We start from the raw sequence: 25,386 nt of genomic DNA on the forward strand, positions 1-25,386 counted from the left end.
ATTTTATCTTTTCACTTATTTTAAGTCATTTTTATTAGTTTGTTCAAATATTTTTTTTTTGTCTTTATCCTCTGTGGTGGGTTGATGAGTCAATTATACAGACTTTTCCTTTTTTTTTTTTGGAAATGGTGTTCATTCAAAACTATGTGACTTCTTCAAGTGTAACTACAGTACAGTGCTAAATTCTAAAATAGTAATGTAGCTCAACAGGGCGAGTGCACTAAATATGTCCAGAACATAATGACCTCCATCAAAAGTTTGCTAACATTAGCCACCATAAGCTAGAGTGGTCGTACCCGACCAAGGGAGGGCTGTTGCGCATTTTAATACTTATGAGTTCAATTTTCATTTGTATGAGGAAGAGTGTGTCAGTTTAGTTTTCCAAAGTGACATAGTCCTGCTTTATGTAAATGTAAAGCAACAACACGACATTAAAGATTGTTTTAAAACGACATTTAAAAATGCCGACTTTAAGATTCTAAAGTGTTGCACTAAAAGCGCGTGTATTCAGGTACTTTCCACCCGTGGTTTCAACGCCGACATGTAATTCCCTGTAACTTAAAGCGCACCTGGTTGAAAACAATCCCTGCCTTAGCGGTAATAAAGTAGAATCATACCTCAGCGCTGTGTTCGTGTGTGTGTGTGTGTATGTGTGTGTGTGTTGCGGACGTGTATAATTCCCCACCTGTTGGAGAGGGAGGAAAGTGATCGGGGCTGGCGGCGCTTCCCCACCCATCCGACGAGGAAAGAGTTCCGGGTTGTTGTCCAGCCCAGAGCTGCTCCTTCTACCGCCGCCGCTGCTGCTGCTCGTACCGCGGCGCTCACACGGGAGGAAAAAAAACCATGTCTCTGCTGCTGGACAATCAATTCAAAGAGCTGCCTCCTGACAAGTCCGTGGACACCAAGTTGTTTCTGGAGGCGGTCGCTCATCTTCCGTCATTTTTCGGTGAGTAAACCACCTGAACTCCGCCTCAGTGCTCCGGTGCGCGGAAGGGGACGCAGAAAGGCGGCTGTGTGAGAGACGCTGCTCGCGGCTCGTGCTTGACTTCCTCCTGACATGGCTCGTTCAGGTGACTCGTCTCTGAGCAGGACGCGCTTATTTCACACATACCAGAGAGAAGAGAAGCTGCGGGCTCACGGTGCGGATCTGAACCAGCCGCCTATAGAGAAACTCTTTGTTTACTCACTGAACAGAGCACACATTGACCTCATTGTGCCTAAACTGAGACTATACCATTCACTACTACCCCCCCCCCCCCCTCCTCTTCCTCCTCTTCCTCCTCTTTCTGTTTGTCCGTAAAGGCTGATCTGCATTCACCCTCTCCTCTCAGCCAGGGACATGTGTGATGAAGTCATTCATATTTTATTGCTTTGCTCTCAAGTGTCTGTTTCTCTTCCAGACTGCTTAGGATCAAAAGTATTTTCAGTCATCAAATCAGACATTAATGGGAACATAACGGTAAGATACAGATCTCTGTGTGTGTGTGTGTGTGTGTGTGTGTGTGTGTGTGTGTGTGTGTGTGTGTGTGTGTGTGTGTGTGTGTGTGTGTGTGTGTGTGTGTGTGTGTGTGTGTGTGTGTGTGTGTGTGTGTGTGTGTGTGTGTGTGTGTGTGTGTGTGTGTGTGCGCGTGCTTCTGCTTGTGCATTAGTTTGTTTTCATATTGCTTTGCAAGCTTTAAAAAGCTTGAGCATTATGGTACAGCTCCTACATGCCAACACAACCCAATGTGCATTTTGCATTTTGCTCCCCCCCCCAGAAAATTAAAGCAGTGTACCTGAAGGATCCTGCTAAGTACGTCACCCTGCAGGACATTGTTGTGGCAGAACGAGAAGAGCATGCAGCAGACTGGCCTAAAGTTGGTGCAACGTTAGCTCTGATGTGGCTGAAAAGGTGAGCGCCGCTTGAGCTAAATGTTATGTCACGCAGTAATGGTTGAACTTTCAGCTGCTGAAGTGAAGCAGGCAGACAAAGACGGGCTTAAAAAAATACAGGTCGTCTCCTGCAGGGGTCTCCGTTTCATACAGATCCTGCTCCAGAGTTTGGCAGACGGAGAGAGGGATGAGAACAACCCCAACCTGATTCGGGTTAATGTCACCAAAGCCTATGAACAGGCGCTGAAGAAATACCATGGCTGGATTGTGCAAAAGATTTTCAATGTGAGCAAAGATGTCCCCATTTTTCTGTTTGTTTTTGGCCTTTTATTGCAATATAGTAGATAGAATGAACAAAAGCTGAATCAAATAATGTCAGAAGATAATCAGAAGCCCTCACATATTCTTTTTTTCCCCCTTGTCCACTGCAGGCAGCGTTACTTGCAGCTCCCTACAGATCAAACTTCCTCAAGGCTCTGTCTAAAGGAGAGGAAGTGAAAGAGGAGGACTGTCTGGCAAATGTGCGTCAGTTCCTGGTTAATTATACCGTCACCGTAGATGCCATCTACGAGATGTACGGTGACCTGAACGCAGAGCTGGACTACACTGTGTGAGGACACAGCTGGACTGTACCTGCAGGAGGGTCCCACCTCTCAAGTGTCAGACGAGTCGCATTTTTCAAAGGCGGTTTTACTAGAATAGTTTTATTTTTTTTTTCCTTTCAGTGTGATATTTATTGCTTTGATTATGCCTTACTAATATTAATACTGTATATCTGATCTTAAAATGATGCCTTAAATTTAAGCAAACAGAGGGTTATGTTTTCTTGCCTATTATTTCAAGTGATTGTTTCAGCAAGAGAGCAGCTCTCACACTTATGCAAAAATATGTTTATTGTGCGGACTGATATTTCTGACATTTACAGATGGCAGTTGCGTGTTAATAGCTTGAATCCACTCAGTGCCTTGGTGCTTCACCTGCAAAGCAAAAGTTAACAACCGGAGCTGATTTTTCTTTTTTTTTTTTTTTCTTCCGTGAAGGCTTCACCTGTGTGGAGTTTGGTGTGTTTGTGTTGAGTAAGAAGGTGCGGTCGACTTGTATGAGGTTTGTTTGGATCGTTCTGTGTCCTGTTTTGTTCCTATTGATGTCTCAGCTTGACCAAACGTCTTTTACACAAACACTGTAATGTCAAACAATATTTTTCAATTGTGGAGACAGCACATCGTGTGCACATTCATATTTAGTAATAACCTCAACATCCTCTGTAGGAATACTTGATTTGTTTTGTGGATTATCAACTGTGATCAAATTTGTATTTATTTCAAAATTTTAATGTATGACTGAAAATAAAGAATGTGCTGTAATTGGAATTGAGTGACTAACCAAAAACAATCACTTACACTACGTGAATTTTACTCTAGGTGGCGCTCTTTACTTGTGTTTGGTCTCTTAATTTCATTTGGAATGCAGCTACTGCATAAAACAATATATCTATCCATCCATTCATGTCTATCCAGGTGTGTGCATTTTCAAAAGCTCTTTCGCTGGACCGGAATTTGCTTTGCTCTCAGCACAAGGCTGATTGCTGCGCATAATAACACAATTGATTCCAAACAGTAATTTTTCAAAACATCAGCAGTAAATTAGAGGAAAATCCCCTCTCCTCTTCATCTCCTAATCCCCCCACCCCTCCCGCCCCCCAGATCAACCAACCTCTTCCTCTGCCCAGTCTCACTTATCTGAAGTGTGTCCCAAAGGCTGGAGTGGCTCCGGTTCCTCTCCCTGAGGAGCCGAGCCTGAGCTAATCGTCTCTGAGCAAGCACGAGAGGAGCATGTCTGTAATCCTGTAGGTTTATCAGCAGAGCGGCCTGGCCTGTCCTGACTGACAGATAGGATGGAAGAGCTCCAAGCGAAGCCCGGGCACAATAGGCTAAAGGCAGGAAATAATTTACAACAATGCCTCAATGACAAAGCCCCTGACCTTTAACTCTGAAATATTTGTTATCTGCAATGAGGTAATCAATAGAATATTGCAGTTCTATTCCCAACAGTGCATCTAATGCCATTATTCACGCCATCTAGGCTATTTGTTTTGTAATAGAGTACTTAAAATTGGCTTGCGTTTTACTGTCTACGGTGACCTAAACCGCATTACTGCTATAGCATCCAATTTAGGAGGACAAATGAAGCAAAATAAGAGGGGCAGGCAGGCACACCACCATTTAGGATTAGCAATTCAATAGCTGGGTAACAGCGTGCCAATTTCTACATAATGTGAACAGTAATATTCCTGTGGATTTATCTTCAAGAAAGCATGTATTTTTCATACATAAATAACATAAGAGAAGGCGGCCTGTGCATTTTTATTTAGTTATGTATTCTGAAGTATTCAGTGGCTTCAGCCTGAAGTGTCAGCCATCCATTTAGACTAACACAGTTCACTATCATAACAAAAATAGCACTTTGAATTTGTGTAATTTATAGAGGAACCGGTTCAATATATACTTTCAGCAAAGGATTGTCTTCCATCATATTGTATACCAGAGATCCTCAAGGGAAAAGCTAGATCTTAATAAAATGAGATCTATGACTGGTGGTTAAGCCTTAAATCCCTTTGCAATAAAACCAGGAAACTGTCTCATCTTTCCACAGCTAGTTTATCTTTCATGAATACAATAAAACTGTCTTCTCAGCTGTATATCTGGCATATAATAACTAATAATATGCAATAACACAAACCATTTTCTGGGTTTAGAAAATTTCATTTACTTGACAATCCTTATTAAGAAGAGGCAAAAAAGGGTGAGGGATTAGGGTCATACATTACAAAATGTAATTATTTCCAACATACTTCATGGAGAGAGCGCTGACATGTTCATATAGAATAATTGCACTTTATAATTATAGAGACAGTTTGCCATGTAAGTCAACAGGCTGACATAAATAAATAGTATTACAGAACCAGTGCAGATACACAAAGAACTACTCAGTCATACATCCCACACAATCAGAGATAACATAGCCCTACAAAGGAAATATTGTAAATGATTCAGGTGGCCTGCTTATCATCGTGGCACTCCATTATATCCAGGTTTTGTGTAACAGTGTCACAACCTTCCAGAGAAAGACATTTCATTCAAGAAAAAAAAAAGTCCATACAACCTCTTAAAATTTAAAAATGTTAAGAAAAATACAACCAAAGGGCACATCTTGCTTGGCCTGAATTGCCACAGTGTTGATTTGGATATGCAACAGTCCTAATACATTGTGCTGAGCATGACTACATTAAATTAATTGAGATGTTAAATTACATAGCTTTAATGTCTGCATAACAAAAAATATGTATATATATTCACATTTGTATGCAAATGATAAAGAAGTTTCCCAATACAGTGGCCAGGAAGTTCGTATCACTTTGCAGAAGCTGTGTAGGTCACTGAAAAGTGGACAAAACAAAGTCCACAAAAAAAGCGGCAGACAACCGAAAGCTCAGTCAATAGTTAAGGAATGTTCCATTTCAAATAAGGAGCCATTTAATGGAAAAAATATACAATATATTCACAAAAACAGTTACCAGCGATCCTTCCTAGATTCAAGTAAATGTTTAAAGATGGGTACCAATAATTATTTCAGATGAGTACGTTTCCAGTTTTGTAAAGGCCTACAGAGGAATCACCTGCAAAATATACAGTTCATGTTCAAACGTAATGGGAAATTCTGATTAGGTGCTCAGCATCAGTATTAAATGAAGAACAGCAGGCATATTTGATGGCCATTTACAGTATAAAAATAAAACATGGAAAGTCCATAAGATTGAACCTGTATCTTAAGTCATGATTATCATTTACCTTTCCAGGCTCATAACACAAAGCCGTCTCCAAATACAGTACATGCACAAACTAAAAAGGCATGGGTCATTCTCAAAATGTCCAAACTGATACACGTCCACTCTCGATAAGAAATGGTTTGTCACTTCTGTGTCCCGTTCTGTGGCAACACCGTGTCTCATCTGTAGACGGGGAGCTGGATGTGGGTTTGCTGGTGGTGCTCCAGTATCTGAGGCATCCCCATGGCTTCGTACCCACGGCCCAGCATGCGCTCTTTGATGCAGGGAGGGTGGATCCCACTGATGAGGCACTCCAGAGACTGCAAGCTGCTGCTAAGTACTGCAGCGTGGCACAGGCTAGAACTAGGCAGCCCACAACAGAGGTTTTGGTCTGTGCTGTAGGCGTGGTTATGAGGAGGAAGAGGAGGGTGGAGCTGCGGCTGGTGTTGCGGGTTGTGGTGTTGATGGCGGTTTGGGTGTAGATGAGGATGGGAGAGCCCCAGGTCTCTAGGCCTGGCTGCACATGTACCCGTTGCCAGCACCTGAGAAGTATAACAGTCGCTATTAGGGGTGGCCACGACACCGTCCCAGAGAGGAGCAAAGTACTGTCCGACAGACACCTCTCCCTGCATGGCGGCACAGTTCAGAGAGGAGCTGCTGATTCGCTCCTGCCCGGCGCCCACATTGGCAGGATGCGGCCTGTACGACAGCTGCGAGGAGCCCGCCAAAGGGAGGCAGCTTTCAGGAGGCTGGCCAACCCCAGCCTCTGCTGCTCTGTGTCCCTGAACGCTGTTACTCGAGCTGTACATCCTCACTGCTCCCTGCTGATACGGCTGCTGCTGCTGCTGCTGCTGCTGCTGCTGAATTTGATGTTTATGCTGCCACACCGTGTAGTCTCCTTTCTCTAAGTACCCAGCTTTGGCTATGTCTGCACTCTGTGTAGGTATCACTGCCCCCGTGAATGCCAGACTGCTCTGGGGCGGCACTCCCAGGACGAAGTCTGAATCTGAATGTGCCACCGCAGCCACAGCCTGCAGAGAGGGGCTGGCTCGAGCCTCCCCCCCCAGCTGCAGGGCCTGGCTATGGGGAACTCTGCTCATCTGCCTCATCAGGCTTTGAACCTCTGCCAGCTCAGACTGGGGGGCCAGGCTCTGATCTCCGGAGGCCATCCCTGTGCTAGAACAAAGTGTCTCAATGGGAACATCAGGAGGCTTACATGAGCTTATATGATAGGCCTTATGCCCGTGTCTGACTGTGTAGCCATTATTCAGAGGATTATTATACGGTGTCACAGAAGTCTGTTTAGTCCTCCTGCCCTCAGAGTTTTTTATCACACCTTTGACCACCACAGAGGCTTTGATGACGGCCAACAAACCGCCTCCTGAGTACGGGTGTGAATAGGGGCTATAGCGTTGGCCTGTGGTGTCTAAGCCGTTGACTGTTTTGTTAAGCTGTTTATGTTGTGGCACCCGGATGTCAGACGGAAAGATCTTGATGGACAGTGGGCTGTTGGCGGTCTTCTGGGCAAAAGCATCCAACTCTGCAGGGGAAGGGTACCGAGAAATCATGGAGACTGGCTCGCCTGAGAAGAGAGCAGACGCAAACAAGAGATCAGCCTACAAGCAGCACAGAGAAACCTCATGTCTTGTATTTTCGGTTTTTTTCCTTTCAATCTCAAATGTGTTATAGGGAATAATGGTATACATCAATATATCATATAAACTAATTTCAAGGAGGGAAACACCTCCAGCACTGTTTGATCAGTGCTTAATGAAATTAATTCAGCCTTAGTTCGACCCAAAATGAGTTTACCCTGGGAAATCAAAAGCTGGGAAGTGGCAGCAGGAGAGGGGAGAGGACCTAATTTTACTGAAATGGCTTTAATGAGGTTCATTTGATGACATTAAGCCGTTAAACCACAGCAGGAGGAGCCAAGAGGAAGCTGATTGTAGTAACTGCGCAAAATTTCAAAAGGCACCTTCAGACTGCGATTTTTCGTAGCTTTCTTTAAAAGATCACCGATTAGAATATAGCATAAGCGTAGTTTTTCATTTCTAAGATAGCCACTCGACCATCACCAGTTCCTGCCTGTGAGATATTTTTCCCCCCCACTTTCTGCTTTTAGGAGCCTAAACTGATTCTACTGTAAAAGCTTGGAGCCTAAACTGTCAAGGAAAAGTTGATGCAGACGGAAAAAGAGCAATCACCAATTCAGCGCTGGTGTCTGAATTGTGTGCAGGAAAGCTAACGGAACAAACTAAGATTGGATTTAAACACTATTATTCAGGCAATTTCATGGCTGCTTAACTCCCAGCGACAAAGGAAAGGCGGAAAAATGCGCCACCGTTTAAAAACAATAAATCACCTGGTAGAAATTACCGCCACCTTTCAGAGTGACACTTTTATGGAAAACCTGACATAAAAAGAAAAAGGTGCTGAAATTAACCTAGATCAGGATTTAAGTCGGCGGAAATCATAGCAGGAAAAAGAACAAGGCTGTAATCTGCAATAAAAGGACGAAAAATAAAAACAAAACACTTCATTTCATTTTCAATAACAAAACCAATTCCAGCTTTGCAGGGGAGAGCTCACTTGTTGTTCCCATTTGAAATTGATTTGGGAGTTCATTTCATTTCAGGCCTACAGTGAGCCTCCCGACTGTGAAAATGATTCAATCTACAAGATCCATCTCATGAAAGAAATAAATTGGGTGTTTAAAATGGAGGAAAGAGGTAAGGTGGAGTGTTCAATCCATCCAGCAATCTCCCAGCGGAGCAGAAGGAACAGCACCATGGTGCCAGGAGCATGAATGAATTCTACAGAGAAATACAACAAAGCAAAACACTGCTTATTATGTATCACAGTGTTGTGCTGCTCTAGAAAACCACGACATCTGGGATGTTGGAGAGGTTTTTCAAACTGTATACGGCATCACGATGTGGGCCCCTTTCTTCTCTGGTTTCCCATAATCCCGCTCATGAAGAACGAGGTAAAACCAGGTGCAATAATGATTCCAGGCCTTTGGCTAAAAACTGAATATTCATGACAACAAATGATAAGTAGATGAGGGTTCATATCCACCGGAAAGGAGCTTAGATGATGAGAAGCAATGACACGTTTAAAAATATGATAAATCCTTGCATCAACACACACGCCAACAATCACACTACTGCAAAAAATCGTCTGTTTTCTGCCTTGAATAACGGCGCTCAATTACCAAAGATAGATAATTTACCGAAGCAAGCATTTTAGCCGTCGTTCACCGACATGTCAGTGTCGAGCCCTGCATGCTGCGATTGGCTTGCTGTTCCACAAACACTTCAAACACTTTGAATGCTAACACGTCTTCACAGGGTGTCTGATATTGTTAGTCCAGAGATTACAGCCCTGTCAGAGCCATGGAGACACAACACAGCTGCACTTCCCACTGTGGCTGCCTTCATGTGGCACTATGGAAACCTCATTAGCAAATAGGCCTTCCCCACTCAGCATTCACATATTTATCATCTGAGGACCACTACTGTGTAACATATGCATAAAAAAAAAGGGGGGGTAGTTTTAAGCTGATCCTCACAGAAGCCGAACTGCTGGACACTGAAGTTAAAACTGAGATCAGAAACGGCATGACTAGCATTAAAACTGCTCTAAATTACAACCAGAGGCAACTGTTTCAATCTTGAGGACTTCAATATCAATCAGTGGTGTAAAATGGCAGTAAACTCACAGCACGTTATGTTTACCAGTCAGTAGTGGCTTTTCCAAAGCATGTGGTAGCAGTAATAAAAGTATATGTTGAAGTCATTCTTCACTGTACTCTCTTATTTCTCCAGGCCATCCTGCAAAACACACCCAAGTCAAACGTTACCTAAAACGTGTGCCTCATTAATTACAATCTGGCACGGTGAGAGCTCAAGTTTCCCTTTGAAGGTGGCAAGAAGGCAAGGGTCTACTGTGTGTCACCCAAACTCTAAACACGTGGACCCGTGCATGCTGCTGAAAGTGATAATTGACAACGTGCATGAAGTATCGCTTCAAAAGGTTCTCTGCAGGTGATCAAAGTGGTAATTTGCACCTTAAAAAAATCAGGACGCATCTGAATTAGCAAGCTTTTACTGTGCATTTTGCCGTTTTAAAACATGTGCATCAGTCGCTTCCAGCTCATTTTGGCCTTTATCCTGAAAACAAGAATGCAAACAAGTAAAAATTTACAAATGAAGCCAGCTTCCCACCCCCATCCCTCTTGCTTATTATTATTACGCTACGAAAATTACATTCAGTCAGCTATTTGGCTCTTTTAAATCCGAGGCATTTGAACTGCGGCACAAAAATGTATGAGCCAGTAAATTAGCAAATATTTTCACCTTGCGGATGAAAATGTCTGAGCTACAAAAGGCTGCCTGTCGGAGATTAGATTATTCATGTTGTTTTTCAAGTAGGTTTTTTTGAGATGGGAACATCACTCTTTGACTGAACTGCTCACAGCTCAAAGACGTAATGAAACCTGTGATGGCACGAGATGGCGACGCTTTTTCCTTATCCAAACCAAGGGTCTAAGGACGGAGGGTGTTGTACAGTATAGATTGTAAGGCCCCATTACAAAAATTCTGATTTGTGATTTTGGGCTATATAAATAAAATCTGACTCGACTTAAATACTTGGCTATAAAGGATCACAAAGACTTATGTATTTGTATGTATTACAAATCTGAATTAAAAGACTTTAACAGGTCGTATTTAACAAAAGCAAACTTGAGGCTATGCATTTCTTTGTGACATGCCTTCCTGTCTTTTATTGAGGAGCACTGCAGTCACAACAACACTGAGTGGTGTAAAATAGAGATGAGAAATGAAAACAAATATGAGGCTGTTCACATGACAACGGGGAAATGGCAGCTGTGTGTTGTCAGGTAAAGCACGGCAGAGAGATAATTAGCAGTCTGACCTTAAGCACTTAATCACCCTGAACCTGCAGACTGCACGCTGTTTCACTCTTCAGCCCTGACAGAGCACAGGCGCAGAGGCAGATGAGAAACGACACAGAAAATAACAGCAGCCACTTTTCACAAGCAACCTTGGCTGAGGGCATCAAGCAGTGCTGAGAAATTTTAATTCTTTGACCCTTTTCATTTTCCCCCCACTTGCTTTTAGACCCGGTTGTTTGAAGTAGGTTATGAGTGATTGAGAAGCTTGTTTGCATTTTTCCCTTTTCTTCAAAAAAAAAAAAAAAAAAGAAATCTGCATAATGACACTGATGTGTGATACATCGTCAACCCTAGATTCATAGATTTAATGGTCCTGCTAGTCAGGCTTGTATGTTTTCTCAGTTGGAAAAGGGCTCCACACATTAAACATACTGCTCAACGGTTGTGGCACCATGCTGAGTGAAACTGGCACACTTTCACAGGAAACACCTAATCCTGATTTCCTCTTTCCATGCAGGGGACGTGCATGGAGAGAAACAGTTGGGGGTAGGGGGCCAATTATAAACTCTCAATCACCACTAGGCCTAATTTGATATGTGTGTGTGTTTGACTGCATGTGTGTTTGTGACTTAAAGAAAGAGATTTTATAAATATTAGCATAAACATATTCTGGAGGGATAAAACACTGGGTATTTATTTACCATACTGTGATATATATATGGTTTGTATATGTGTGGTTTTTCACAACCCTAATTCCACCCCCATACAATCCCACTCAGTGCTTTCTGCCACTTTAAACGGGCTAATCTTTTTCCCGTGGTCACACTTGAAGCCATTTCCCCACAGATTAGAGTGGAGACCTCATTGTTTTGGAGCAGTTTGAGTTAATCACTAATTTATGGGCAAAACAAGCCCCAGAGAAAAGGCTGAAAACAGCAGTTGGACAAGCTCGTTGCGTTTCCAAAACCGCAGCTTCCAAACATTACACACCCAGAGGGCAAACATGAGGAAATGATTAGAATGACGGTGACCACTGCATAGGATTCCCACAAGAAGACTAAAAATCTAGAAATGATTCCCTGTTAATATCCATACATGTTGGATGTTGGCCAGACAAAAATCCCACTGGCCTTTGATGGAATGCTGAAGACATATCGTGAACACTTTTGTGAGATAACATGTTTATGAGCATCAAATTCACAGCAGGAACGTGGCACTGAGAACTGGCAGTTAATAACGGAACAGTGCTTCTCAGCAGGCATAAACACTTGTTTACCACACCAGTAATCCTGACATTTAAAACGCTCTGGCCTACCTTAATAACAAGGGACTGAGCTCAGCACATGCACAACGCATTTAAAACCTATGTCTCTGTTACCATGACAACCCCCTCTTTGTATCCAGTTGGCCCAATAAGCCCAGTCATTAGAACCATGTAATTAATTGGCCCGAACTTCATTCAACTCTCTAAGATGAACTGCTGCAATTGACTGTCAACATAAAAACTAGCAGCTGCTGGGTTCTACAACTCAATTCAGGCCACAAATGCAAAATAAATCATTTCTATTATTTATATCATTATATACAAACTATATTCAGTAGCGATGGATTACAGTCGATTTCAACTTTCAGTCACATTTCAAACTTTTAGTCAGTGCAGTTAAAGCTGAAGTGATCTATGCATGACCACTGGGGGGCATAAACATGTCAGAACAATCAGAGAAACAAACAGCCTGCACAGTATCAGTGGTTTAAAGCCGTTATAGGAATGTGAAACAGAAGCCCAAGCTCTGGAAGAGGAAGTCTCATTCATTTTCTCCATAGATCGTTTCAAGTAGCCAGTAGCTGGAGCACCTCATCAGCAAGAGTGAATCATCACAAATGAACAAATGAAAAAGTACAAGACCGTGTACATAAAATGTGGGATGAGAAGTGAACTACAACTCCCAAAGTGCATTTTGCAGACAAAATCCAGTCGCAGAGCTTTTACATGGATCACTCAAGGCGGTTGGAAGATGAAGATAATGTTGTTGAGAACACTGCTAACACAATCTGCAGTTTAACATCATTTCACTTTGAGTGAGCTCAGAGTTGAATGCTTATTTACTGGGTTTGTCACTGAATGACCTCTTTCACACTGGAGTCAAACTCAATTTTATCAAAAGTATTGATTAACAGATGTTCAGTTTGTATCACCGGTAAGATGGAGCATCGGCAGCTTTTCTCATGCCAATGGACTTCCTCCATGTGGTACGCAGCCTAGCAACCCAGAGGACCATTAGTTAGAGATGGAGTAGAAAAAGCAGGCACGAGACATGCTGCTCTTAAATCTCGCTCACTCTATTCGCGCACGTCTTCCACAAACACACACAAATAAAAATACAGACGCTTATTCGCCCCATTTTCACATGCCTCCCTCTTCCCATGTCTGTAATCTCCACATGAAGGGTGCTCACGGAACAGAGTGACCTCTAGCTTCAACACTTAGTTATGTGCGCTCAAAGAGGCTCTGGCGAATACTCCTTTGCACCAGTGTCACTACTCATTTGTTTCTGTGCCGCTTGGCCCAGCTTGGGCAAAGTTTCCCCTCTCAAAGCCGACCCGAGCACAGGCCAGCAGCGTGGGAAAACGCATTTCCAGCCCCTGCTTTCAAGCTGAGATAGCAGAGAAGAGAACAGCTCTCATTCACTCTCATCACATAATTCCTAACACTCATTTCTCAGAAATCTTTCACATGGGTTAGTGTGGCTTAGAGCTTTCATGTCCTGTCCATGTGCCTTCCATTTATTGATAGCTAAAAATGGAAATGGCTTTCAAAAGCGCAGCAGCGACTAAAGACTGTCCCTATTTAACTCGATCCAACAGCAACTCATTTAATGAAGAAGCCAGGGCCACACAGACTGAGCTCCCATCGGCAGTCCCTTCCCTGTGGTTGTGCTTCAAATGTCAGGCCAGAGCTGGAGGGTGCTGCACTACACACAGTCGCAGTACATAAAACTCTGGGGGGAGGAGAAGCCCTGCAGGTAAACAGGATGAGAAACGCACCCCTGGTTCTGCCTGAGGCGAACTAGGCCCTTCTGTTCCAGCGTTTAGCAGACAAGTGCTCCATTGATTCCCAATTAATATTTAATAACACAAAAGACAAAGAGAAAATTTCACCTGGGGAGAAAGATAGGAGGTGAGAGAATGAGAGCTTTAAAAGCATTTTCAGCATTTCAAATATATTATTACACATGTTTGGTATATAAGAGAAATAATAATGCAGTACTATCCACCCTTTTAGTCAATGAACTAAACCACAACACAGGTATTTTAAATTATCTTGACTGATTAGACGTCCCCTCAGGATTGTTTGGGTATTTACACACTGCACTTGATTGACACTTCTCCGACTCTCCTGTTAGTCTTGTTGCACCTGCTAGATCAAGAAAACTTTTATGGTTCTTTTAAGTATATGGAGTTTGGTGACCTCAGAAAACTTCAAGCATGCTTCCACCCAACCTCAACCTGAGAATGGGTCTAATTATCCAGAATAAGTGAAAACACCTGTGTGTGTGTGTGTGTGTGTGTGTGTGTGTGTGTGTGTGTGTGTGTGTGTGCAGGTGTCAATGAATACTGCTAATTACAGGGGCACTGAATGAAAAATAATGAAAATAAATTGTACCTTCTATAATTTCCATACCTCCCAAGCATACATTTACTATGCAATACATACCCAATGGAAGATTAGACTTAGTACAGCAGTACATACATTTCATGATAAATAAACAATGACTTTTTATGAGCTTTCATAAGCTCATACCAATGAACTGGCAACATGATCAAACATTCAGATAAGGTAATCCTGACTACCACCCTGCTCTGCAGACAAAGGTGAACATATATCTTACAGGCCAATATAACCCAGATAGTCAAATTATGGTGATTCTGTCCTAGAAAATGTACACAGTGTTACTGCTGTACATTTGCATGCTCTTGCTTTCCAGGAGACCACAGCCGGAGCCGCACCGCTTCATTTCATTTACAACGATCACTGTTGGCTTCCGCAGTGTGGTAGCCATCCTTCCAAAGGTCAGAGTAAAACACATTAAATACAACAGCACAGGCTCAAAACACAATATCAGCACAGCAAACGGCAACACCTACACCAAAAAGAAAACAAAACATCTTTAAGGGACCACAGGAGCGCGTTCGTAAGTCTTCCACACGCGCCCAGCTGAACCATTAAACTGTGAGTAGTTATAGATCTTCACTAGGCCTTCAGACCAGACCCAGCATAGAAATATGAGGCATCAGCAAATTTTTAAGGCAATCGTGAAAAGGAAAACCACAGCAGAATAACTTCATTTGTGGTACAATGATCTCATTATGTGAATCTAGACTGTCCAGGAAGAAAAACACCATGCAATTTGGACCACAGCACAAATAATATGGATTTGGAGTAACCTACTAAAAAGAGCAGTATTAGAGCCAGAACTGAATCCGCAAACATGTCGCATTCAATCAATTAATTGAAAGAAATCTAATCACAACTGCCAGTACAGCTTAGTCCTCAAATACACCCACTCAACCTTTCGATGGCTGCAGTGTAATCAGTCAAGATGAAGGTCAAACAGCACAGACACGGAGTGCTTTCTGCACAAAATGTGAACATCATTAGTAACCCTGTATAGGAGAGTGGATTAACTCTATCGTTTTAGAGTCCACTTGGACCTGCACACGTTTGCACTGCAGAAGCACACTGATTTGCAGCCCAATTAACAGGTATAATCGTCATCATCATCATCATCATCAGGAAGCCTATTATTTTAATTCTAGAGGTTTCAGAACAGCTGAAACCTCGGCACACAATGCATGATCTTTAGTTTTACTCATTACACGGCTTTGTTGAATGCTCAATTCTAATTGGTCAATTGCAGCATTCTACGGTCTGTTATCTCTCTATAGCACACCGTTGCTATGTATAACAACCCGTTGCTATGGACACAGCTCTAATAGGGAAAGCAATAACTCAATAAAATCATTTGTAAATCAGTGTTTTCCATAAATCTGTTTTGTCCATTTATCTGTAATAAACGTCAGGATGTTTCAAGACCTAGTCAAGCAATGACTGATAGTGAGCCAAGGTCTTACAGGTTACCATTGTTTTTTTTATTTCAAGCTATCTGTGTAGTACATGCCGTTTGTCCTCTCTGGCAGAATGTCTTCATCTATGTGATAGAAACTCACCTTTGCGGGAGCACGGCTGCAGTGGTGGTACCGACAGCAGTAACGGCGGCGGTGGAACATCGAGGCTTTTGGGTGTGCAGGCCAGACGCTGCGACGAGAGATTCTGCCGTCTCTGGATACAGGCCAGCATGATAGTTCACTAGGGCTGCACACAGCCTGGGAAAACCTGCTAGAATAAATAAAGAAAAAGGATGTTTTTTTTTCTCCAAGCGTATTAACACCGAACAAAATGCTGATTAAACAAAATCAGTTCTGTGATGCCAACATGCTGATGTTTAGCAGGCATTTGACCATTAGCTAATTAGCACAGTAGAACATCAATAAAGCTGAGGCTGAGGGGAATATCATGAGTTTTGCAGGTATTTGGTCATAAACGATGAATAAAAACGATGTATAAATGTTAGTACCAAAATTTCATGGCCAATCCATCAAATAGTTGTTGAGATATTTCACAAAAAAAGATAAAAACCTCAACTTCATGATGGCGCTGAAGGTAAAGTCAGACGATCAACAGGGAGTGTGTTTCATCCTCTAGGACCATGAATGGAAGCGCCAAATTAAATGTTATAAATTATATTTTAGTCCGGACCAAAGTGGTTGGCAGACAGACAGACAAAGATGGCCGTCCATACAACAACAAAGCTAGCATGGCTCAAAAACCATAACCACTGATCCCGAACAGGTTCTGTTGTCAAGTCCTGTGATTTTACAAGTTTTTGGGATTGCATAGTTGGGCCACATAGTTTTGAGGAAAGGAAGCAGATGCCAACTTTAAGTTTGAAAAAACACCAAATTATACATAATAAAGTCAAACTCTTGGATCAAACATCAGTTTGATGGTGGAAGAAAACTGCAAGCTTGCTGTTAGAGAACACTTAAACCCCACAGGAGGCTCTCCTCTTTCAAAACCAGCTTTTCCACGTTACTTCAGTGGCTTACATCTCTAAAACTCAGCAACCACTTGAGTCCTTTTACCATGTTAAAATTCAGGAGCTCCTCATTGAACTGCTGAGATTGTGCATTTAAAAAAGTAATATCACTTAATGATGACTCCATCTCCTCCTTCTGCCTAGTTGTTATGATAGCTCTTTCCTATTATCAGCCTTGTTCTGTCAGTTGCAATCACCCAGATCATTTACAAGGCCTCCTGTAGCCTCAGGCTGTGTGTTTCAATTTGTAACTATCCCTGAAACCTGGGTTTATTCGTCTATGAATTTATGGCCGTATTGATCAGCAGAGAAAGGCAAAAATAACTCACTCCCTGAAATAGGCTGTGCTGTTTGTAGAGTTAAGTATTGTCAGAGGAAATGAGAGGCTGTGTCTGAAAATGGCACCTCTCCACAGCTCTGCTGATTGGAGCAATCACTCTGAAGATAAAGCCAGGCACTGAGGGAATATTTCAGTGATAATCGCATTTGACATTCTCTTTGATTATCTGAAAGAGTCACCAAATCTGAATGCTAGCACTGCACTAAAAAACCCGGGGCTGCTGTAAAATATTTCTTACTATATATGAATCAGATAACTTGTAGACAGACAGCTGCTGTCTGTGCAACAAAAATAAATAAATAAATAAAAACATATAGGTTATTAATAATTCATCAATCCAATGATTACAAATGGAAAGAAAGACAGTATTTTCATTACAATGCAGTAGTTCCCAACAGGGCAAATATAAGCCTGCAGCATACAGCTGTCAGATTGCCTGTCCTTTTTGTTCAGTTTTAAGGTTCTTTTGGATTTTTGCTTTCATTTCTCCCTCAGGGTCCAGAGGGCAGCTAAAGCGAGTCAACCACAGAACAGAGCATTCAGTGACGAGCTGGAGAAACATGATTACCTTCGCCTCAAAAAGAAGAGACAGAGTAGCTTTCATTTTACTCAGGTGCCAAAGAAAAGAAAAAAAAAAAAAAAAGAGTCTGTCACTCTTCCCTTTCTCCTACACCCGCTCCCCTCCTCCGCTCAACATCTGTCCCTTGGTGACAAGCCCACTTCAAACTGCTCAGTGCAACCTGTCTCATCTCAGCACACACATATGAAGAGCTAAAAGCCTTGGTATGGTCAGATTCCATTTAGAAAATAATGGCAATTTTACAACAACCCTTCCATTACCACCCATTTTTCAAGAGGGAGGTGTCAAAAAACGCAGAAGTAACACAAAGGAGAATGGGTATCTCAAGGGAAATCCCTTCACTAACAGAAATGAGACATGAATTGGAATACCTTCCATTACTCCTGTAATTTGCAGCTGGAATAAAACACATCAAGGAAGGCATTGTAATTCAAAGGGAGGCAAGCAGAGCAGGCAAAGAAAAAAAAAAAAAGTTTCATTGAAGGCAAAAAGGGAGCTAGAAATGATATATAAAGTCCAAGTAATGATGGTTTCTTTCATCCTGCAATGCAGATTTTAAATTTAAAAGAGATTTTATTAAAAACTTGATCTTAAAATCGCCTTTTCACAGTTGAGTGGAATTACCCGAGAAAAGGGAAGGGAGATATGAGATCAAAGAGATCCCAGAATGCATGATATTATCTGGGCTCAAGCAACATCAGTTCTCCAGCCCTCCATATGATGTTTTGCTTGGCAAAAAAGTTTTATGTCCTGCACAGCCTTACAATGTCAAACCGATATATCTCGTGCCGCATCACTCGCTAACAGTGAGCGGCTGAAATAATACTGAAATCAGGTGAATGAAAACTGCAAAGTACTAGCCAGCGATCATAAGAGTGGCACAATGCAGCACAGTTCCCTAACCTTTACGAATAAGGTCAAGGATCTTTATGTCATTAACATAATGGTCAGCGTTGCTCCCTTCCAAGCCAGTTTTCTTCAATCAGCACCTTATCTGCCATCGTGCAGGACATTATGGTAGAGGTTATAAATCAGATGCCTCGCTTCTCACATGTCCTCCTAAGCCGATACTTTGGCACTTCCCATGTCTTGCAAGTTCATATATTCGAGGACTTTTCTAATAAGAAAAAGAGCGCAAAGTTTAAGCTGCAAGGACGTCTAATCCTTGCCACTCTCGGGCGACATCCATGCAGCTGATAAGCAGCGTGATGTGGTCCACTGAGGGCCTGCCAGGGAGATAAAGACCTTGTGCTTTGTAGTCCATCTAACTGTCCCTTGTGGTTCTCTGATAAGGACGTCTTGGCAAATAAATCTATTTTTCAAGCATCTTCCCTCATCACTGACGGGATGCAAAATGTCTCGTTTTCTAATGTGTGGTCTGTCCTGGGATCAGGATAGGCGAGATACGGTCAACTGAAGAACCAAGGGGGCGGTGATGGAGCGACTTTATAATGGCTGCTTTGGGTTAACAGGCAGATAGCCAGTGCCTTAAATGTTAACTGAATTTTAATGACATCTGTTCAACAAAAAAGATATTGTTCTGCTTGTATTAAGACTAAACTATTGATCAAATTAGCAAAATTAATATTAATGCTGTAATAGAACGCCTGTCATCCTGACAATCTAGGCTATGTGGGTCATATTTCTTGAGACAATAAAGCTGGCTATGTATAAGTACAATGAAAATACACCACAATTAAAAAATATATATATATATATATATATATATATATATATATATATATATATATGTATAAAATGTGCCATATCTTGCTTTTTACCTGTTTGGTTGTACAAAGCAGCACCACAAGAATATCCATCAAAGCAGGAAAAAGCCCTAAATTATACAGGGACTGAGACAAAAGCATCCGTCTGACCTTCTGGAGTCTTTTATGACTTCATGCAGCATCAAGGGTCAGAGCGAAGATGGAAGCAAATTGCAAAGAGAGCCTCCCTCTCAACAAACATGAAACCTACAGGAAAAAAAGATACGCACGGACTTTACACACACACACACAATCACACACTCTCAACCTGCCACATTCACTCACACACACACACACACACACACACACACACCCCTCCTTACCCGAGCCATCTCAGCTCCTGTTAACAGTTCTCAGAATCCTCAGTTAATAATTAGATGATAATGAAAAAGGTTTAAGACGAGCACCCTTTGCACTCTCTGGGTGGATTAGCAAGTGAGTGCTATGCTAATGTTTTCCCCTTCCTTCCACTCAGAAAACTGCAGACGAGCAAAAGCGAAAGAGCACAAAAGCAAAAAAAAAAAAAGAAAGAAGGTTAATTTAGGAGGATATAAATGATTAACAAAGAGCAATTGGTCATTAAAGAGGAGAAAAGCAGCGCCTCTCTTTAAATGACATGGACCATGAATAACAATCCACTTACTGTGTAATTAATTGTATATTACATATGGCTTTCATACTGTCTTCAACATAGGCAATGCAGGAACCTGTCTAAGTAATGGAGACCAGACAAGCAGACTGACGTACAGACAGAATTAGACAGCAGAGCTGCTGCAGCTGCTGGATTCAGCTCTATACAGCTTACGCACACACACACACACACACACACACACACACAAGCTGATCCCCCCCCCCCAACCCCCTCATACATTTTTAATAGAATCTATTACTTCTGGATTAGCCGATAAGAGCTGGCCTGGTTAAATTCTATAATAGTTTGCATAATTGGTATCAGAGCAGCATATAAGAGAGACCCAGATTTCTGTCTTCTCCTTCTCTGTAGAAAAAGAAAAAGAGGACACAAAGGTTCACATACAGGATAACCAAACAACCCGGAGCCACTCTGCTCTACTCCGCAAGAACACTCGAGGCCTGCGGATGATAACAATGAGCCTCATTTCCATTGAGATTAGCTCCTGTAAAAGGTATTACAACAGTGTTAAAAAGCGTTTCCTATACAATTCATGCGCAAGCACTAAATTTATGTAAATACAATCGCTGGGCAATATTCAGACAGATGTCCAGAGAATTTAGTTGGATGTAAATCATACAGTGCTGGGCGTCTTGGCAAAACATTAACATTAACATTAGAGTTTCTCTCATGCAAAATTTAATGTAGCCATCAAAGAACAGTTGCGTTACAATAAAACTGCGGGCACAGAAGTCTGAAAACGCTAAATATCACAGGTCCTCTATTATATGGCAACACATAAACATCCACTGACAATTATGAACAGACTCAACTATCTTTTACATATTTCCTCACTGCTGCCAAGGCATGCATGATTGGGAAAAGGCTAATGTATATATAAATTAAACTTACTTAAATATGCAATGTCCCATGTGGTCCGTCTCTGTAAACATCTATGTCTATTCTACTATATTTAAATTGCATTTTTCCCATGCGTGTTCACTCTCCTCCCTATTTCCATTGTGGGGAAACATGTTACTAATTCATTGTACAAAGCAGCATATTAAGGGGTTTAAAATGTATCCTTGGCAATTAACCTGATTTATGGCGGTGCCTTTTATTAATATATAAATATATATATATATATATGTGTGTGTGTGTGTGAAATCTACAGCATTCAGTTGCCCACTACTTTGGCGTGCACATCATTACCGATTTGCCTTCTGAAAACTCCACAGTCACACACAAATAAACAAAATTTTCAGGGGAATGTATCAGCCAAACAATGCAATGGCAAATGGTTTGAAATGAATGACAGTCTAACTCCTTGGGACGAGAGTTTACACCATTAATTTCAGCAGCAGCCGCCACTGGCAGCACAAAATATTTGTCTATAAGGTTTGCAGTTTTTCACTTATTTTAGAGTTAATATAGCCCATTTCAGCAAGTCAGTCTTTCAAAACAGTGTTGGTACAACGATTAGTGGTATCAGTATTATATATAAGCTAAAGTTGCTCTGTAACAGCTGCTCTATTATACTGAGTAGCAGTAATGTGAAGGCACACAATGTATAGTTTAGTTACACAACGTCGTATTTTTAGAATTATAGGAACAGAAGAGACAGGAGGTGTTTGAACATGGATTTGTTTTTTTGGAAACTAGTAATTCCACCTTTACACGCTTACGTAGGCTAAAAACAAAATTTAGCCATGAATCCAAAGCTGCGCAATTAAGTCTTATCTTCGAGAGCAGCCTTGGTAAGGAGTAAAAAGCCTTGGACTGACCCAAATCTGCCCTTGCCCACAGACACTGCCAAGGTAAAAGAAACACACTACATGGGGTAAAGTCTGGCCAATGCCAAGGTAGCATTAGAGGGTAAACAGAGCCTTATCTTATCCTTATCCCAGTATGCACACTGAGACACACTGTCAAAGAGCTATGGGTATGTTGTCCAGCCTTTAGAAAGCCTTGACTTCTGAGATAACAGATGGTGAAAGACTGAGCTGTTTAGTTCAGTTCAATTCAAGATTCGAACTATAATTCAAATCTGTCTGTCCACTCAGGCATGGGTGGAATAATTTTTAAACCTCCCATTCTCGTTAATTGTTGTTAAAACCACAGAAGAAGACAAACATTATAGGAAGAAAAAATGACTGAACACTGTATCCTCCCAACCCCCTTCCCCCAAGCCCTGTCCTCTGGCTGTTTACTTTACTGTTACACTGTTGAGGGTCACTGATTCTTTCAAGTCATTAAATCCAAACATAAAACTCATTAGAAACTGCAGAGAAAATGCTGCCTGTATGGCTCTAATGCGGGAGATAAGCTAATGATATGCTCAAAAGCCATGCATCACAGAAACATCAAAATGTTCTAGGAAGAAAAAATGGTCTTTGATCTTTGGACCAACTAAAAATGTCATCATCTCGCTGCCTTTCTATTTAGGGCAAATGATGATGATGCATCGATTGCAATTTGGCAGTCTTAATTATTAATCTGAAGTAATGACTGAGCAACACAGTGTAGACAAGATGAAGAATCCCGGTGCTCCACATAACCCTGGCAGTCCTCCCCCCTCCCCGATGACCTCGGAGGCCCAGTCCTTAACCTTCCACCCTTAACCCCCGTCTAACTACCCCTTCATCCTATTAGAATGAAAAGACCAATTAGACTGATTTCAAAAGATAGCAGGCTGCCTGTAATTACACATGACATCTCTTAGCAGATAAAAAGGTGATTACAAAGGGCGCATGAGAGAAAATTGTTAAGCAACCAAGCCAGTGACATTATTCCTATAGGACGGGCACAGAGGCTGCATGCATATACATTTTCAAAGTCATTTTGCATCATCTTAACACTCAGTCTCCTAACCACAGACTAATCCACAACATGAAACTCACTGTACACTTAACTAGCCGTTAACGGGCAGCTATGGATGACACGGCAGGAAAAGACATGACCTTAATCAGTCCTTCTACGGGCCTGGGTAATAGTCATCCAAGAAAAGGTCATTCTCGTGGTGAGCCGTTTCCTCCATTCAGTAATTCGGTAGGCATGGAGATTGAGCGAGCCTGGGGAAACTTCACAATAAATCAGAGCTCAGCCTCATTCCTGAGAAAGCAAAGAGAAGCAGGCAGCCAAATGACAAATCCCTTCTCTTCACGGAGTTGGAATTACTGCTGGGGTGTGATGTGAGATCTGAGGGGAAACCCCCATGGGATACCTGCACGTTGACTGCTCATAATACCACGCAATTTACAAGCCTCTCAAACAAGGTCAGACGCAGGCACAGACAAAGCACATTTCAAACAAACAAGATATGAATGTCATTAAGAGTAGTTACATTTAAAAACGCCACTCAACATTCACCGGTCAGTAAAAAGTATTAAACTGTTTTTAGAGTGAATGAAACAAATAGACTTTATGGTGAAAAGTATTATTATGACATTGTGGTAAATCAACAACCACAGTAACATGATTTGAATTTGTTTATAGGAAATCAGAAGACGGACTGATAAGCTTATTTCTGATAGTCACTGCCTCAAAGCACAAATAAATAGGGGTTGGGAGGTTGGCATAATTTTCTCTTTTTCAGAGAACAGACAGGAAAAAAAAAAAAAAAAAAGAGGACAATAAAACACCAAATTGCAGGCTTTTCTTCCTTGCCTCTGGTGGGAAGCTGTGACATCCCATCTCTCTGGGTAATAAAGGATCTGGCACAAGCAGGAAAAGCATGCAGGGTAGAATTTCACACCTGGCCAATAATCTATAGGCCCCTCTGCTGCGGCTAACCTTCAACCTCGGCTGCCACCGGTGCAGTGAGGTGCGATGATCCCACCTCCGGCTTCTAGACAATAGAAATGGAAAACCTTCAGAGGCAGCCCTGAATGACCGATAATATACTTCAAAGCACTTCCCGTATCCACTGAGATGCTCACATATAAAGCACCTTTCAACGCACGCAGAGCCGTCAGCCACACAAAGATGTCATCTGAGGATGAAAAAAGATGAGACTACAGCAGTTCTGAGAGAACAAGAAGAAACATTTAGAAACTGCAGATGTATTCCATGCAAATATTTATCACGTCTAGAACTCCGATGATGATGATGATGATAACCAATTTAGGCCAACTATTTCCTACATTTAACTGTTAAATACATTTTAAGGGATAATCTGCCATTTCAATCATTATTCTACACAGTGACTAAATTACAAACCTAGTAGTTGGACTCGGCCAACATAAATACACATTAGCCAATAACAGGACCCTGATATATATCTCTATCTATCTATATCTATAAGGGCGAGACGCTCCTATCCATTAGTGCGCACTGGGCATCTTTTCACCACTTCAGCGCTAACCTTCACCTAAAATCAATGCAGGGCGACTCCTGCCACCATGCATGGAAGACTCTTTACATCCCTAAATATTCTCTCACTATTTTTTGTCATGCAGCTTGTTACACAGCCACCGTTAACAAGAAATTCAGCTGGTACAACTGCGGAGCAAACTAAACATTTTCTGCGCTGAGGAACATTCCCCACCGAGCCCGCACAGTGTCCCCCCTAAACACCAGCACGGAAATAAGAAACATAATCGATGTCTTACAGAGTTTCGTCTTATCATAAGGCTTGTTTATCTTTGGTGCGCCACGGCTGATTGGCTCTTCTCCTGCTCGGAAGGCGTATTTCCTCTGCAAAAGCAATCTCGCAACTGATTTCGGATTGCGCACTGGAAACCTCCGGAGATATATCCATTGATGAAGCAGGCTCCATTAACTGCACTTCCCCGACATGTTAAACGCGCCTGTAGAAGATAATTTCACAGATTATGTTTTCCGTGCAGCCTGTTTGGACCTCATCCCGGCAGCCGACCGAGCTGTGTGTGCCTCAGAGGGTGATGTCGGAATGGAAATGAGTCCTCTGCGCTGCTGAAACCGGCTCTGGGCCAATCAGTGAAGGCTATATTTGAATATTCCCACGGCTCGGCCAATCGTATGAAAGAGGAGGCGGCCGCTGCCGTGATGCCAAACCCGTCAAAGTAAGCACGTTCCTGTTTCGCGGAAAAATTTAAAGGAGAAGAACGTCTGCTACATCCTTAAACAAATGCCAGTATTTGGTCTGTTGACTCCTGCGTGTCTGCTCGATTAAGAAAGCTACGCATGCGCTGTGCGTAGTACACGTGATTGTACTGCTCAGCCAATCAGCAGCGCTTATGCTAAGTCTTAATTGGATCAGGTGTGTGAGGACGAGAGAAAGCTGCATGACTTTTGGGGAGACAGAAAGTGGGG

General features: G+C 42.1%; 2 protein-coding genes across 2 annotated transcripts; one reads left to right on the forward strand and one right to left on the reverse strand.

The window, feature by feature from the left end:
* Positions 1 to 793: 793 nt before the first annotated feature.
* LOC139218953 (glycolipid transfer protein-like) lies at positions 794 to 3,225 on the forward strand. Its single transcript, XM_070850707.1, has 5 exons — positions 794 to 946; positions 1,401 to 1,459; positions 1,758 to 1,891; positions 2,007 to 2,157; positions 2,304 to 3,225. Exons 1-5 carry the CDS (start codon positions 844 to 846, stop codon positions 2,484 to 2,486), a joined length of 630 nt encoding a protein of 209 aa, XP_070706808.1. The 5' UTR covers positions 794 to 843; the 3' UTR covers positions 2,487 to 3,225.
* Positions 3,226 to 5,877: 2,652 nt separating this feature from the next.
* Positions 5,878 to 24,744, reverse strand: LOC139219290 (protein FAM222A-like). The gene is made up of 3 exons (XM_070851101.1): positions 24,705 to 24,744; positions 15,849 to 16,017; positions 5,878 to 7,280 (listed from the first exon to the last, which is right to left on the reverse strand). Exons 2-3 carry the CDS (start codon positions 15,976 to 15,978, stop codon positions 5,878 to 5,880), a joined length of 1,533 nt encoding a protein of 510 aa, XP_070707202.1. The 5' UTR covers positions 15,979 to 16,017; positions 24,705 to 24,744.
* Positions 24,745 to 25,386: the final 642 nt, after the last annotated feature.

Source organism: Pempheris klunzingeri, chromosome 19 (assembly GCF_042242105.1).
Source record: "Pempheris klunzingeri isolate RE-2024b chromosome 19, fPemKlu1.hap1, whole genome shotgun sequence".
Classification (NCBI taxonomy): domain Eukaryota; kingdom Metazoa; phylum Chordata; class Actinopteri; order Acropomatiformes; family Pempheridae; genus Pempheris; species Pempheris klunzingeri.

Excerpts from the sequence above, each read along its gene's own strand:
- LOC139219290 (XM_070851101.1), bottom strand. The coding sequence starts at position 15,978 with ATGCTGGCCTGTATCCAGAGACGGCAGAATCTCTCGTCGCAGCGTCTG. Across the intron at positions 7,281-15,848 it reads GCAGCCGTGCTCCCGCAAAG|GCGAGCCAGTCTCCATGATT; the intron begins GTGAGTTTCTAT and ends CTCTCTTCTCAG.
- LOC139218953 (XM_070850707.1), top strand. The coding sequence starts at position 844 with ATGTCTCTGCTGCTGGACAATCAATTCAAAGAGCTGCCTCCTGACAAG. Across the intron at positions 947-1,400 it reads TCATCTTCCGTCATTTTTCG|ACTGCTTAGGATCAAAAGTA; the intron begins GTGAGTAAACCA and ends TTTCTCTTCCAG. Across the intron at positions 2,158-2,303 it reads TTGTGCAAAAGATTTTCAAT|GCAGCGTTACTTGCAGCTCC; the intron begins GTGAGCAAAGAT and ends TGTCCACTGCAG.